Source organism: Heliangelus exortis, chromosome 12 (genome assembly GCF_036169615.1).
Source record: "Heliangelus exortis chromosome 12, bHelExo1.hap1, whole genome shotgun sequence".
In the NCBI taxonomy this organism is placed as follows: domain Eukaryota; kingdom Metazoa; phylum Chordata; class Aves; order Apodiformes; family Trochilidae; genus Heliangelus; species Heliangelus exortis.
In genome coordinates this window covers 10,537,443-10,551,855 of record NC_092433.1, presented here as the reverse complement: position 1 = coordinate 10,551,855, position 14,413 = coordinate 10,537,443, and the positions used below count along the sequence as shown (strand labels likewise).

At 52.8% G+C, this 14,413-nt stretch overlaps 1 protein-coding gene across 2 annotated transcripts in view; it reads right to left on the bottom strand.

Annotated features, from left to right (window-relative positions):
- PLXNA1 (plexin A1) overlaps window positions 1–14,413 on the bottom strand; it is a 114,175-nt gene that overhangs the window by 38,104 nt on the left and 61,658 nt on the right. For both annotated transcript variants that reach the window (XM_071755981.1, XM_071755982.1), the window contains exons 9-10: window positions 10,928–11,042; window positions 5,596–5,796 (exon numbers count right to left, since the gene is read on the bottom strand). In XM_071755981.1, the coding sequence (XP_071612082.1) occupies window positions 5,596–5,796; window positions 10,928–11,042 (316 nt within the window). The remainder of the gene's footprint in view (window positions 1–5,595; window positions 5,797–10,927; window positions 11,043–14,413) is intronic.

Below are 14,413 nucleotides of genomic sequence, written 5' to 3'. Positions count from 1 at the left end.
AGACATCAAAATCAATCAGATCCCTTGCTAATTTCCAAAGCATTTCTTATTTTGAAGGACATTTTCAAAAGGCGTCCTTGTAGCTGTTCTGCAGGGGAAGGAAGGTGCCCTCTCCACCCATGGGCACAACCACAGCCAGAGAGGTGGCAGCATTCTAGCTGTGGCAGCTGAACAAAGCAGTCGCCACTTTCTGGCCCCAAAGGGCCCACAAATGCTGGGAATCAGGCAGGGAGGTGGTTACAAGTCTCTCTGTTCCATCCAAACAAGAGCCCCCAGGCAGTCAGCAGGTCCCATCATGCTGGCTCCTCTCTGCTTCTAGCTAACACAGTGCTAAACATCCATTAAACACTTAACTGTTATTAACTTCCCGGGTAATCAATCGCTGTGGCTGGCAGCGATCTGGGATGAGATGTGGGAGGGAAGAGGATGCCAAGGGCGGGTGTCAGCAGGGGGAAGCACCTACTGTGATACCAGCAGCCCTGGTATCACACCACCTTCTGCTCTACAAAGGCTGCTGGGACCCCCAGCTGTGTCACAGTGTGATGTGACACAGTGTCTGCCACAAGGCCAAGTTATAGGAAAGGGATGTTTGCTCTAGAAACAAAAAACCAACAAGCACAGCCCTGGAAGCAAAGCAACGGCACCCAGAGGAGAGAAGCGTGCTCATGTGGCATGGTCCACAGAAGGGGATGGGAGAAAAGATGTCACGGAGTGAGTCAGCAACAGAGATGAGAATTGCTTGGCTCCTTATCGAATGCAGCCAGCTCTTCCATCCCCTCTGGAAGAGGGTGCAAGGCGAGCATGGAAGGGCTGACAGAGGACACATCAGCCCCACCAACCTAGATACAGCTATTCCCAGCAAGGTATTCTTCTGCAGGTTCAGGTGAGAGGATTCCTTGCCAAGTCTTTCTCAAGGTTCTTCATCTAAAACTTATCTTGGCCATCTTCCCAAGTTACAGCCAATGACCTCGTATGCTTCTCACAGCTCTAATTCTCAAGCCAGACCCATAACCCTGTGGAGGATGCTCACCAGTCCAGCACCCTATAAGAGCTGTGAGTGCCAAATCCCCTGAAGGTCTCACATTTAGTTCTAGCAAGCCTACTGCTCACTCTCCAGACAGCAGCAATGAGCATCAAGAGCCACCCACCTCCCCTTGGGCTGAGAGATTCAGCACTGTGAGAAGGTGCCTTGAGAGAGCCACACTCCCAGAGGACACAGCCACAGCCAGCGAGGGGGCACCCCAAATCTGGGGGCAGATCACACTGGGATGCACTTTGGGATGCTCCTCCAAGTCCTGTGCCAACGAGCCAAAGGCACCAACCCTTCCCAGCCCTGACAATGCAGAGGTGGCCCCACAGTCATTGCACCCCGGGCTGCTGGGCATCCATCCCACTCCAAGCACAACCCCCACAGTCCAGCACGTGAAGGGAGGGATTCCAAGGAACGCAGCAGAGGAGCTGCTCCGCTGCCCTCTGCAAGCAAACCCACACATCCAAATTTCCCTCTCAACCCCCCCTCCCTCTGACATGCACTGTCCCCCTGGGCTGCATTTCTGGAAGAGTGCTTGGGCTGCAGCTGTGTCCTATTTTTCTGTAGTTGATGACCTCAACTCCTTCCCCGCACTACGGGGATGGCAGTAATGTACATCGCGTCTCGCCAGGGCTCAACTGCAATTCATCATTATTTTATCTGCTGGAATTTAATTGGATCCTATCAAACTCTCCTGATACTCCCTTTTCACTTTAAACACTGCTGCAGGAAAGATAAATGTAGGCACTGCTAGGACGGAGAGCATGGCTTTGTTGGCAAATGGTGCTGGGGTTGTGGGCTCCAATCCTGTTTCCTTCTCCACGGCTGGTTAATTAGAGATACATATACTGGAGGTGTGCAGCACTCAGAACAGGGCATGTGTGTTTGATTTATGTCCCTCTATAAATACACCCTAGGCCTAGTAAAATACCATCATCCACACAACAGCACAACTTGATGGTAACGCTTGGCCTCTGATTCTGGATCTCCTTTTGCTCTTTTCACATAAATTTCCTCCACTCCTCCCCCATCACACACAAGCTTCTTCGCCTGGATTCCTCCTGCCCAAAATTCAGCAGGGTGTAAGAACCCAAGACCCTGGGAACTCATCAGAGCAACACCGAGGCTCCATCACAGTACAAAACTACCCAGAAAAGGTAAATCTAACAGGTTTTGCCCACATTCCCATCACTCATGCCCGGGGCTGGGCATATCCCAGGCTCAGCATCCACAGCTCTGCAGTGCTGGGTACCACTCACAAGCTGAACCCACCAGCCCAGCTTGTTCTGTATCCATGCCCTTTGGTCACAGGGATATGCTGCTCTATGTGGCTCCCAAGCAAATATCCTGACCCCAGCCTGGACAGAGAGGAGCATCCTCCAGAGTCCCAGCTGAAATGGGTGGGCAGGGTGAGCTGCCCCTGCCAGGGGGATCAGCAAGGAAGGAGCCGAAAGGGAGCCAGAGAAGTGACACAGCTGCTCCTCACCATGCTGGGCTTTGGTTAAAAGGAAAGGAAAATAATTGAGGCATGAGGCCTAATTTAAAGTGCTGAGAGGACAAACTCAAATGCTCATGGAAAGGAGATCAGGGGTTCTTCCTGTTTTTACATTTAAAGAGAAAGAGCAGCTATTTCAGCCTGGAGAGGATGATTCTGGAGAGAAAAAGCCAAACCTTCAGCAGGGAGGAACACCTGAAGCCATTTTGCCAAGGCCAGGACTAAATTGGATGAAGTCCAGTGTTACAAGCAGTAGGGCAGATTTGGGACTGTGATACTTTCCAATAGCAAAACTGTTTATTTTTTACAGCAATCAGAAGGATGAACCTCATTGAGGGATGGCAGATGGGAAAGAATAGGCAAAGGCAGGGATGCTTGGAAAATTAAACTCAGGCATTACCTGCACACATTAAGACAGGTGATCGCTTCTCCATCCTCTGCTGCAAAAAGCAAGCCTGGAAATGTCTGCCTCCAGAAGATTCAAAGTAACCAATTAATAAAAAAATAGTTGTTTGTTTGTTTGCTTGTTTTTCTTAATTAGGTATTTCTTTTCTTTTTGCTTCTTCACAAAGCATGCAGAAAAACCTCTAGGGTTGCTTTCCTTTTGAAAAGCACAGAGACCAAAGTGAGGAGACAGAAAGGGTTTTTTCTAATTCTTTTTCTGCCCTGGGATGTGTGGGGAACAGCAAGTCTGGTCTCTCTTGAGATTGCTGAAGATCTATTGGGTGTCTCAAATTCTGTTTATAGTCAACACTCAAACCTTAATGAATGGTCTGCTGAATATTTAACCAAGATGTCCTTTCTTCAAAGTGCTAAGAAGTCACTGCAGTTTGTCAAGCACTAAAACTAAAGACAGAGAGTTTTAAGGGGCTTGACTTACTACCCCTTCCATTCACGTGCAATTCAGGAAAATATTCCTAATTCCACAGAGTAATTAGCCTCTTGCTTAGATCCTACTGAGCTCCTGGAATCAAAGTGTGGTTAAATGCCTCCCCAAGGCAGGGACATCCATTCCTCACTTTCTGGCTGGGAGGATGTCTTCTTTTCCCTGTTTTTCCAGTCACAAGAGTGTCCTCCACTCCAGGCAAGACCTGAACTCCTAACCCAAAAACTAAACTGCAATAGAAGAACTGTGTAGGTCATGGGTGGTTGACTGCACCCAAGCTTGAAGTGCTATCAACCAGGCAGATGGACTGCAAAAAAAGACAAGGAGGAGAAAAGCATCGCAGAAGTGTGAATCTGAATCCCCCACACCATAAAGCAGCCTGGCTAAATTCCCTCAAACATTAAAACAGAAAAGCAGACCCTGAAAGCAAGAAAACTTCTTTCAAGCCAAAGCTCTCTCCATCTGTCTGTGAAGCCACCCTACTCCCAAAAGCCATGTCTCCTGCCTGAGACCACGGCCCCATGGAGCTGCTGCCTCCTGCACCCACACAGCCCACAGTGCCTGCCACGTGGTCTCTGGCCAATTTGTTTTGCTGGCAATTTTCATAGCATCATAGAATGATTTGGGTTGGAATTCTTGTTTTGCACAAGAATAACGAGACCCCAGAGAAGGAACTTCTGCCAGTGATGTCTCTTTGCACACACATCCACCATATGGATGTACATCACGTTCCCCTCAAAGCACCAACACCAAGCCATGCAGGCAATGGACAACACTGGGTCCAAGGATAGATTTGCATGGTCAAGCCCTGGTGAGGTTCACAACCAACACCAGGGACCAGCAGCTAAGCCAACTACACTGGGCACTGATCAACACAGCTTCTTCACTTCTGTGAATGCAGCAGCAAGACAACAAAACTTTTGTTTAAGCCACTACACCAATGGCTTCTTGCAGAGCTCTGCAGCCACCACTCTGGTCCTGCCCTCCCTGGAACTCACACTTTGTGCTTCTGCACGTGTTCACCTCCAGGCCAAGCACAGATCACAAACATTTTCCAGCTGGCAGCTCAGAGCAGGGCACGTTTCTGCCCCTCACAAACTGTGCAGCACCAAGAAAGAGCCCCAGCAGCACGGCATCCCCCCAGCACTGCTGCCCAGGGAAAGGGGAAGGGATTTGAGATGCTCCTCCTGCCCAGCAGCCTCACAGTCCCAGGAGCTCAGGAGGAGGGAGGGAGCCAGGGCTCATCTTCAATGGCCTCTAAATGTCACTTGTGCCACCAAAGGACAGGGGAGTCCTTTGGTGTCAGGCTGCAAATGAGCTTTCATAGTGTGAGTGATGGAAAACAAATTTTAAAAGGATTAAAGGAGGGAAAAGGGAGGGGTCAGCTCCACACAGGTGAGGGCAAGTTGGTGCAGAGCCCAGCAGGGCAGCCAAGGAACTGAGCAACACAAGCAACCAGGGGGGTTATTTACACCTTGGGTGGGTTTGCTTGTGGGGTTGGTGCTCCCTGCACAGAATGGTGCACAGCAAGAGGCACACACAGCTCACCCAGGGCAAAACACCCTCTTGGCTAGGGACAAGACAACTGGAAAGGGCAGAGCAGGCAGAGCTGCCTGCAGGAGAAAGCTTGAGTGACAGAGCTGCAGGGAGCAAGGACAGAGAGCAAGGAGAGATGCACCAGCAGGACCGGGAGGGAGGGCAAGCAGGCAGCTGCTGATTGGAGCTGGGGATGGACAGGGGCTGCCTAAGGCTGCTGGGATGAAGGGGAAGTACTCATAGGGCTAGCAGGCACAGCAGCACATGGAGTGCACACAGTACATAGAGAAGGTGTTAGCTCCATCCCACCTGTGAAGTGGGATGGCTTGGTGTCAGAGGGAAGCATGAGCAAGCAGCAAGAAGGCAAGGTTCTGGTATGTCCAGGTCAGCTATCCCCAGCTCAGCCAACTTTCTTCAGCTTTCCAAAGCCAATTGGCATGGAAGTGCTCCTAAAGCCTGTCAGCCTCCTTGGGGCAGGCTCTGGCACTGATCCAATCCAGAAGAACTCCAACAGCAGCCAACCCATGCATACAGAGGGACCCTACCCCATGAGCACCAGAACCCCTCATTTGCCATAGGGAGAGCAAACCTGGCCTTGCCACAGGCAGGGCAGGAATGAGCAGCCACAAAGGGAGCCTGGGCACTCACCGAGGTGTTCTGGCACTGGATGCTGGTGCTGTTGAAGCGCAGGGCAGTGACACGGGTGGTGCTGCCAGGGATGTGGAAGATGCACTCGTAGTTGCGCTGACCGGACTGCGGCTGGGGCAGGTTCTTGGCTGTCAGGGTGATGGGTTTCACCACACCCACAGGGATGTAGATCTGGGTGGAGGGCAGGATCTGGGGGCAGTCCTGCAAAGAGAAAAAGGGGCAGCCGGTGAGAGGGGAACACAGTGCAGGCCCCCCCAGCACCCCCAAGGCCCCCCCTTTGGCTGGCGGTCTGGGAAACGTGCTCCAAAAATACCGCCCTTGAGCATGTTTCAGTAAATCCTTATGTGCAGCCAACCTCAAAGCAGCATCTTATGGCTGCTCTGGCTAAAGCCCTGAACAGAGAAAAGAAGAGCCCAGAGGACTCTGGTGGGGAGGTAGTGGGGTGTTTTGCACTGTTCAGGCTCATCCAGGTGCGAGGTGGGGAGAGGATTCAGCTATGGGACCTGCAAGCCAGCACTGAGATAGCAGCACACGTTTGGGCACATTGGCTGGTAACAAGATGAGCCTGAATGCCACCACTGCAGTCAGTAGGTTTCAGAGTTAACACCAACTGGGCTGTGCCTTGTCAAGCTGCCCTCTTAGCCCTCCTGTTGCTCTTACAGCCTACACCCTCCTTTTCCTTCACAAGTGGGCAGAAGAAACTTTTCCCCTTTGACACTGCAAAGAGCATCTGCAGTGTTGCTGAGAACCTGCTCTGTAGCCTTGCTGCTGCTGCTGCTTTTATCCGTGGTCAGCTCAAGCAGCAGCACCCCAACCAGCCCAGTTGCAGGCTGCCCAGAAGACAGCACCTCTGCCCAGGCAATGCTGGTGAGTCCAAGCTGGGGAAGAAGGCAAGGTCAACAGGCTTGGCATCACCCTGCCAGCCCTTGCACTCCCCAGGAAGGACCTGTGAGGAGGGCTTTTAATAGCCATGAGCACCCCGCTGCTCCCAAGGAGCCAGTGAGCCTTGTGTGCAAAGCACAGGGGAGCAGGAGGGAGCAAAAATAAATGAGCTCAGGCAGCAAAACAGCTCCACAGCCCCGGTGAGTGCCATTCCAGCAACAACAGCCTGATGCAATCCCACACTGGCTTTGCTGAGCCAGGCAGAGGTCTCACACCTATGGCAGTGACTCCTGGAAATGTTGTCTTGAAATAAAATCAAGGGGGAATAACAGATGCTGCTGAAACAAGCTGCTCCAAAAACAGAAACAGCAGCAGCAGCACCAGGGGTAGACACAGCCCCTCTGCTGCTCTTGCAAGGCCACTGACAGCCCTGGCATGGCTCTGAGGGCAGCTCTTGCCCCAAGGCCACTGGCAGCCACAGGTGACCAGCACTGCCCAGCTGCCTCCTGCCACCCCGCAGCGAGCTGGGCCAGGTGCTGGGCAGCACTGGGCTGTATCTCAGCTGGTATAACTAATCTAACTTTCAAACCATGCAGAAAAATGAAAAAGAAATTGTTTAACCTATCAAATATTGACAGAAACCCCCAACTTGTTTTACTCTGTTAGTTTCCTGTTCTTTGCAATCCTGTATTCCCCAAAAGAACAATTTTCAAGTGAATAAACAATTTATTGCCAAAACATGTTAAACAAAATGAGAGCAGAGAGGAGCAGCCCCAACCCAGAGATGGTGATGGGGCTGGGACAAGTCTGGGGACCCTCAGTGCTCTTCTGCCACCTCCCTACTCCATAACCACAGATATCCCTCTGCAATGTTGGGCTTCAGTTTCCCCTCCCTTCTGTAACAGCTCCAGGATCACAGCAGGGAGAGGAGACCCCAGGTGCCTGCTGCAATTTATAGAGTGGCCCCACCACTGCCAGGAGGTCACTCCCCACCAGCCCCTGGCTCAGAAGTGCTGATGAAGGGAGAAGTGCCCCCCTGCTTGGTCCCTCTCTCTACATTTAAGGGGGACCCCATGAGACACACACACATGAGGATTAGCTCCTGGCTCACACTCCAACACCAAAACCTCATTTTTCTGATTATTGCTGCCAGCCTGTCCAGAGCTGCCTCAGCTGGGCTCACCAGGGACGTTTGCAACACCAGTGCCCAGGGAGCACATTGGGCATGTGTGTCCCTCTCCTAACACAGGCAGGCAGATGAGTTCATTTTGCTGACTCAAAGTTTGACCCAAGTCTCCCAAACAACATCACATGCTCTGCATCTGCCAGCAGAAGTGTCTCATCCAGCAAAAATGTCAGCCTGTGCCCCAACAGGAAGCACCTGGTGCTGGTGGGTGGCCAGGGTGCCCGAAGGGGTGGGGGCACTGGAACAACTCATTTCCCCTCCAAGGAATTCCAACCACTGACAAATCTCGCCCCAGTATTGCCTGACACTTGCATCCCATGGGAATGCTCTGTCACAGCCCATGGAGCTCCCTGTCCTGCCAAAAACACCCCTCCAGCAGAGCCCCAGCTCCCAGGAGCAGAGAGTGATGAAAGGATATGATGAGCAGAAAAGGAGGATTCCCAACACATACACATTCCCAGACATCTCACAATTTGGGTTTTCTCCATTCAAACCATTTTTCTATCTGGAAGAGAACATGACAAAGATGTCCAGGTTTACTTCAAGAGTAAGAGCTTTGGAGTCGTGCTGTGGTTTGGGTTTCTCTGGCAGCTCTCAGCTCCAGCTGCAAGGCTGTGCCATCAGTGGAGACAGGGATAAAGGCAGCTTGGGGCTGGGCTTGATCCTTGCTTTGAGGCTCCCTCACAAAATCCTCATCCATTCCCACTGGTGGGGGAACAAAGAACAAACACAAACTGAACCTGCTTACAGTGAACCCACACACTTGGTCCCTGTAGGCCAGAAGCCTTTCACTCTCCACCCTCTGCATCAGTGGAGATTTTCACAGGAGAGCAGTTTTTTGGGATGGGAGACTCCACCATCCATCACTGTTCACCCTGCAGGCTGCCCCTGGGCACCCCAAGTTGGGAAAAGCAAATAACAGGACAATGTTATTTCATTACCCCTTCCCCAGACCTGCATCCACAGAGGAGGAAGAGACCAAAGCTTCAAAGCCACTGCAGACACAGGCAGGGACATCCTTCCTGCTGCCACCACTCCCAGGCCAGGCACATTATTTACATGAGCAGAGGCTCCCACCCACATCCCATTCGTTCCCTGCCATCCACAGAAATCTAGGAGAACATCTCTGGCATGCCCAGGACAGAGTGCCATGGGTCAGTCTTTGTGTTTTCACACAAAACTCTGCTTTCCCACCCAGGAAACAGTGGTGAACTGCTCATGGGAACCAGCAGAGATGGAGCTAAGTACTGCTGTCAGCCCCCATGTCTCCTGACCAGTGCCCACCATACTCCAGCCAACACAAATAAACCAAATACTCCTTAAAATAACCTTCCCAGTTAGACATCCTCCCACAGAGAGGATGGGGCTGGATGTCCAGTGGTGTCATGGGCTGGCACCAAGTTCACCCACCCCACCACCCTGATGGGGGCCAGGATGGGGACAGGATGTCTCATCCCAGCTCAGACACACAGCCCACAGCAGTGGTTGGTCTGAGGGTGTCTGGCCATCCCTGCCAGGAACTGCTTGAGGCCACACCAATGTGCAAACAGGCTGAGCCAGCCAGTCCAAACCTCAAGCCAGGCACCACTCCAGGCTCCAGTGTGGCCAAAAGGTCTGCTTGGGGACAGGCTGCCCGTGCTCAGGAGTGAAGCAAGTTCCCAAGCAGCTGGTCAGTGGGAGAGCAGCACGTGTCCCGGAGATAACACCCCCAGGAGATACAGCCAGATGCTTTTAGGTTCAATGAACAGGGAAGGGGAATTACCCAGCAGCCTTCCCGTGCCCTCAGTAAGGGGAATGGGGAGATGACAGCTGCCAGGCTCCAATGGTCTGCACACCATGTGTCACGTTTGCAGAAGCAGCACCAGGGCTGGCTGGAAGTGTGATCTCAAGAGCTTCTGGGATGCCCGGGACAGGCCGATTCCTTGCCGGATTTCTTCAGGGCACAAACTAAGAGGAAAAAACTTTGCTGATCTTTTCACATTACTGAATTCCTCCTCATGTGGGATGCCAGACTGGGCTCTTTCTAACCCATGCCAGACACAGTCGAGCAGCCACAAGCACAGGGCAACCCCTTTGCACTTGGATGATAGTTCCAGGGAGGTGAACGACAGTGCCAGAGCTCAGAGTTTGGCCACTTGGTGGAAGGCACAGTATGAAACCCAGCACTCTCCTGTTGGCATGTAGAGATGGCAAGCACCAACCCTGCCTGCTCACATGCAACACTGATGGTTGGGCTTTTCCTCTCTCCTGATGTACTTGACTAAGAGGCAGCTTCCCCCAGCTGCACATTTGAAGGACCGTGGGGGACATCTCAGTTGCTTGCCTTCACACATGGCCTGTGAAGCAGAGACAAGCCTTTCTTGTTCATCTCTGCTCCTGGGGATCAGTCCTGGCCTGGGAGGCTCTTGGGACACAAGCTCTGCTGAAGCTCAGAGACCAAACTTTATCTGAGATAATCTGGGCAAACGCTTTTTCCAGGACAAGAACCATCTGAGCTGTTCTGATGCATACAGCACACTGTTTGCTGCCAGCAGCAACCATCAGGCAAGCAGGACCCTTCCCACTGGGCCCCTGAACAGGCAACTCAAAACCTAGGTAAATTCAACCAGAGTTACCTTCCAGGACAGAGAAACTCTCCTTCCCAAACCCCACCCTCAGGACCCAAATCAGCATTTTCTGTAGAGCCAGTGGTTGCTTGACAGGCCTCCAGACCCAACCCAAGCAGCCAGCAATACCACCAGAGTCTAGGGACACCAGGACCTCCTGCAAACACTCTGCCAGTGACAGGTTTCCCCAGTGGATGACACAGATTCTGCAGAGGATGAACCTTTGCAAGAGAACATGTTTCTCAGCAAAGCATTTGAGATGAAGAAGGCGTGAGGTGTCGCGAAACAGTTTGTTTTACGGATTTCAACCTTTCCCTCTCTGAAAACAAGCTGTTCTGCAATGACAGTTCAAGCTTGCTCCCTTCAAAAACATCAAAGGAAAATGCTTTAGCGTCTCTGCCTTTGTTTTTCCCTTCATTCAGCCTAAAGTGCTCTCAGCTGTGCCCGGCTTCCCAAGCAGCCTCTCCACAACAACACAACCTCTCCCCACGCAGTCCCACCAGTGCTTCTCATTCCTCCCTCACTGCTTCCCAGGAAGCCCCAGCACAGGCACCGGGAAAGTTTTCCAAAGTAGTTTGCCCTGTTCTAAAGCCTTCCCGCTGGGGATGGCAACAGGACCAGGACAGGAGAAGGAAGAGCCAGCTCACTGTCACCTTACCTCGGAGAATTTAACGCGTCCCTCCAGGAAGGAGCAGTCGGCAGCGTTGTGGGTGCAGATGTGGCGGTACTTGCACCAGTGGCAGGGGAAGGAGCCATTCACACAGGACAGGCAGCTGTGGAGAGACAGAGGTGGGCAGTGTCAGGGCTGGGTCTGTGGGAACACTTCTCAGGATGCTCCAGCAGGACAGCATCCATAGGGGACATCCCAACCCCACCACGTGCGCATCCCGGAGCCCCGGCTCTGCCCAAGGCAGGGAGGGGGGGGAACAGCTTTTTGGCACCACAGGGTTTGTGCCTCAGCCACAGCGGCCACGCTCCCTCCTCGGCTTGGCAAGCTGACCCTGCCTGCCCTGCTCCTGGGCGGGGGGCCGAGCTCCAGACTTTGGGAGCTTTATTTGGGTTTGCTGAAAGGCGATTTTAGCAAGAGGCAGCAGAACAAGGGCTCTGCACCACGGGGGAACAGGAGAAAAAGGGACAGATTAATGCACGCTCATTCAGAGGAAAATTATAACTGGTGAAAGGTTGGGTCAGATTAACATTTTGGGACTGTAGCGCCTTTCAGCTGCTCACAATAGGTTGTGTGTGACCCCCTCCCCCGGCCGCCCTCGGCCTCAGCTCTCCATGGCCACGCGTGCGTGCATGTGTCTGCTTTCACCCCCTCCCAGCCCCAGACATTCCCATCCCTCTCCCCAGACTCCTCTCCAGGAGCTTTGTGCAGCACACATCCCCTCCTCCTCACCTCTCGTGGGATGAACTCGGGCACCTGGGATGCTGGGAGCCCTGTGCCCTGCTCTGCATCCCTCTTAACAAAGAAATTAGCCCCAGGGACCTTACGTCTCTCCCCCACCCAAAAGGCAACATGCAGAATCCCTTCCTTGTGCAACCAGTCACATGGGCAGCACCCCAACAGCTAATCCACCCCAAAAAACATGAGGCATCTCAGTTTGCAAGCAGGAGATCCCATGGACCCTCAGAGCTGGAGAGTGGCTTTTGGGGCACTCACCCCCATGTGGATAGAAGGGGCTCAGCCCTCCCCACCACGCTGTCCTAGGGCAGCAGCTGGGTCCTGTGTTAATGCAGAGCCCTCACAGGGCAGGTCAGCATCAGGCATGTCCTGTGCAGCCCAAGCTGCCCACCCAAGGAGCAGACAGGAGAACTGCTGAGGCATAAGCTCAAAGGCAAGAAAAATAACCAGTTTTTAAAAAAGGAGAAGAAAAAAAAAAAAAGCAAGCAGCACTATGTTTCTCCCTGGAAGGAGTATACCTGCTCTCACTGATCCAAGCATGAACAGGATTAGGCCCAAAGCAATTATATTTAAAGAAAGGGAGGATCTCCCCCAGAACACAGCTCTGGCAGGAGGCAGGCAGTCCTGCCCAGCCTCATCCTGCTCCTAAATCACAGCTCCCTCTCTGCCCCCTGGGAAGCAATAGGGAAATATAGCATCACCAGGTCAGAGAGGCAACCTTGTCACTTTGGAGGTGTGGGGACGGCACACCAGAGAGCCACAGCCATGGGGAGCACAGGATATAGGCAAACACACACCTAGGGCTTGGCAGGATCAGTGCTCCCTGCCTGCCCTGGGGTTTCACACACCATTACAGATACAGCAAGTCTCCCAAATCCATGCACACACACTAAGGAAATATTTAATTAAGCTGCTTGCAAAGGGGGCTGGAAGTCATTTCCATGTTTCGCTCACATTCTCACTTCCAAATGAACAGCCCTTTTAGCTTTACCCACAAATATGCTAATTGAGATGCTCCTTATGCAAATATATGCAATTTTATTTCAGCTGCAGAGATTCAACTTAAAAGCCGAACTGTAGCCTCCTATCTCTGGCTGCTTTGATGGAGGGAGGTGCAGAGGGTGGGGGGAGCAGGGGACACAAAGCGAAAGGACTGCTCCTGCCCTCCCAATAAGGGCTCAAGCAGGGACTGGTGGGCAGGCAAATCAAAGATGTGGAGGCATTGGGGAAGGGAAAGCATGGGTTAACCTTCATGAAAGTAGAGCAACCACTGAGAGGTCATATAAGAGAGATGCACGGTCCAAGCCACGTGCCAGGGTATAACCACCAACCCTCTCCTGACCCCTCCCTGCTCTGGCAGGGGGGGTTGGGCTAGATGATCTTTCAAGGTCCCTTTCAACTCCTAACTTTCTATGATTCTATGACACTGTCTTTCCTCGGAAGAGAGATTTCTCAGACACCAGGTCTTCCAGGGTCTATAGAAAGAGTCCTCAGTCCCCCTCTCCACCACCATGCAAGGCACCTCAAAGCAGGCAGGTAAAGAACCCAGCACAGCCCTGCTCCAGGCACCTCAGTCCCTCAAACTGCAGCTCCACTTTGCAGTTCTTCAGGGACAAACTCAAATTCTGGCTATTTCAGGACACTTCTTGCCTGAGGGTGTCTCTTGCCATTCATTTAACTACAGCAGGTCCAAGCATGTCTCCTGGTCTCCACCTTCCAAAGAACCTAAAACACCTCTGATTATCCTCGACATATACCCTGAGGTGCACGGTTCCCATCCTCCTACTTCAACCCTCATGTCTGCTTCTAACTTAACCATTTCTAAAGCCCTATCCTCAGAGACAGTTTTCACACCCTCTCTTCTGCTGAGGTTTTCCATCTGCCATGAAGACATCAAACTCTGCCACACGAGCATTCACCATCACACTTCTCACTCCACAGTATCTCTGTTGCATTTAGAACCTGGGTCAGCACCGCCCAACTGGCCAAAGACTCTGTAAAGTGATGAGTGAGTCAGTAGCAAGGTGAAACCCCATCCCCAGCCTGCCTCATTCCTTCTGGAATGACCACCCCAGCTCCATGCCTGCCTGCCCAAATCCCGAGGCAGGAGCAGAGGAGGCTCCCCTGTGCAGGTCGGGCTGGGTGGTGTGGCCGTGTTGCCGGGGTGTCCGTGGGGCTGGTGTCTGTTCCCAGCAGAGGAGCAGGCTGCTCAGCAGCACGATGCCATCTGTGCCGTCTCTCTCCTTCCCACGGTCAGGCACTCTTCCCTCATCACTTCTTGCCTAAGAGGCTTTCATCACTCCTGATAATTAGCGGGAGGCTCTCCTTCATGTGTTGAAGTCTCCCCCCTCCCCGAACCATGCCGGGAGCATCTGAAGCCCAGCCAGGCAGGACACTGATGTTGGGGGTGAGCGCAGGCACCACCCCACAGCTTGCTCCTCATCTGCCTCCTCCCCAGCCCTGCCAGGGGCCAAGTGGAGACAAAGCCAAGGCTGGGCCAGGGGAAAGGGGTCAGACCCACCAGCAGTGCCCTCCTAATGTCCTCCTGCAAGAGGGTTAGCACCAGCCTCAGAGCTGTGTTTCAGGATCACTCTCTGCAAAGTGCTCCATCCAACAGTAAGCCCAGGATCACTGGCAGCCTGCAGCCTCCCCCAGGAAGAGCAGGCAGCTCAGCAGGCAGCAGGGCAGTTCTGTCGACCTCTGGCTGACCCAGGGGCAGTGTCTGAGCCTTCTCCACCT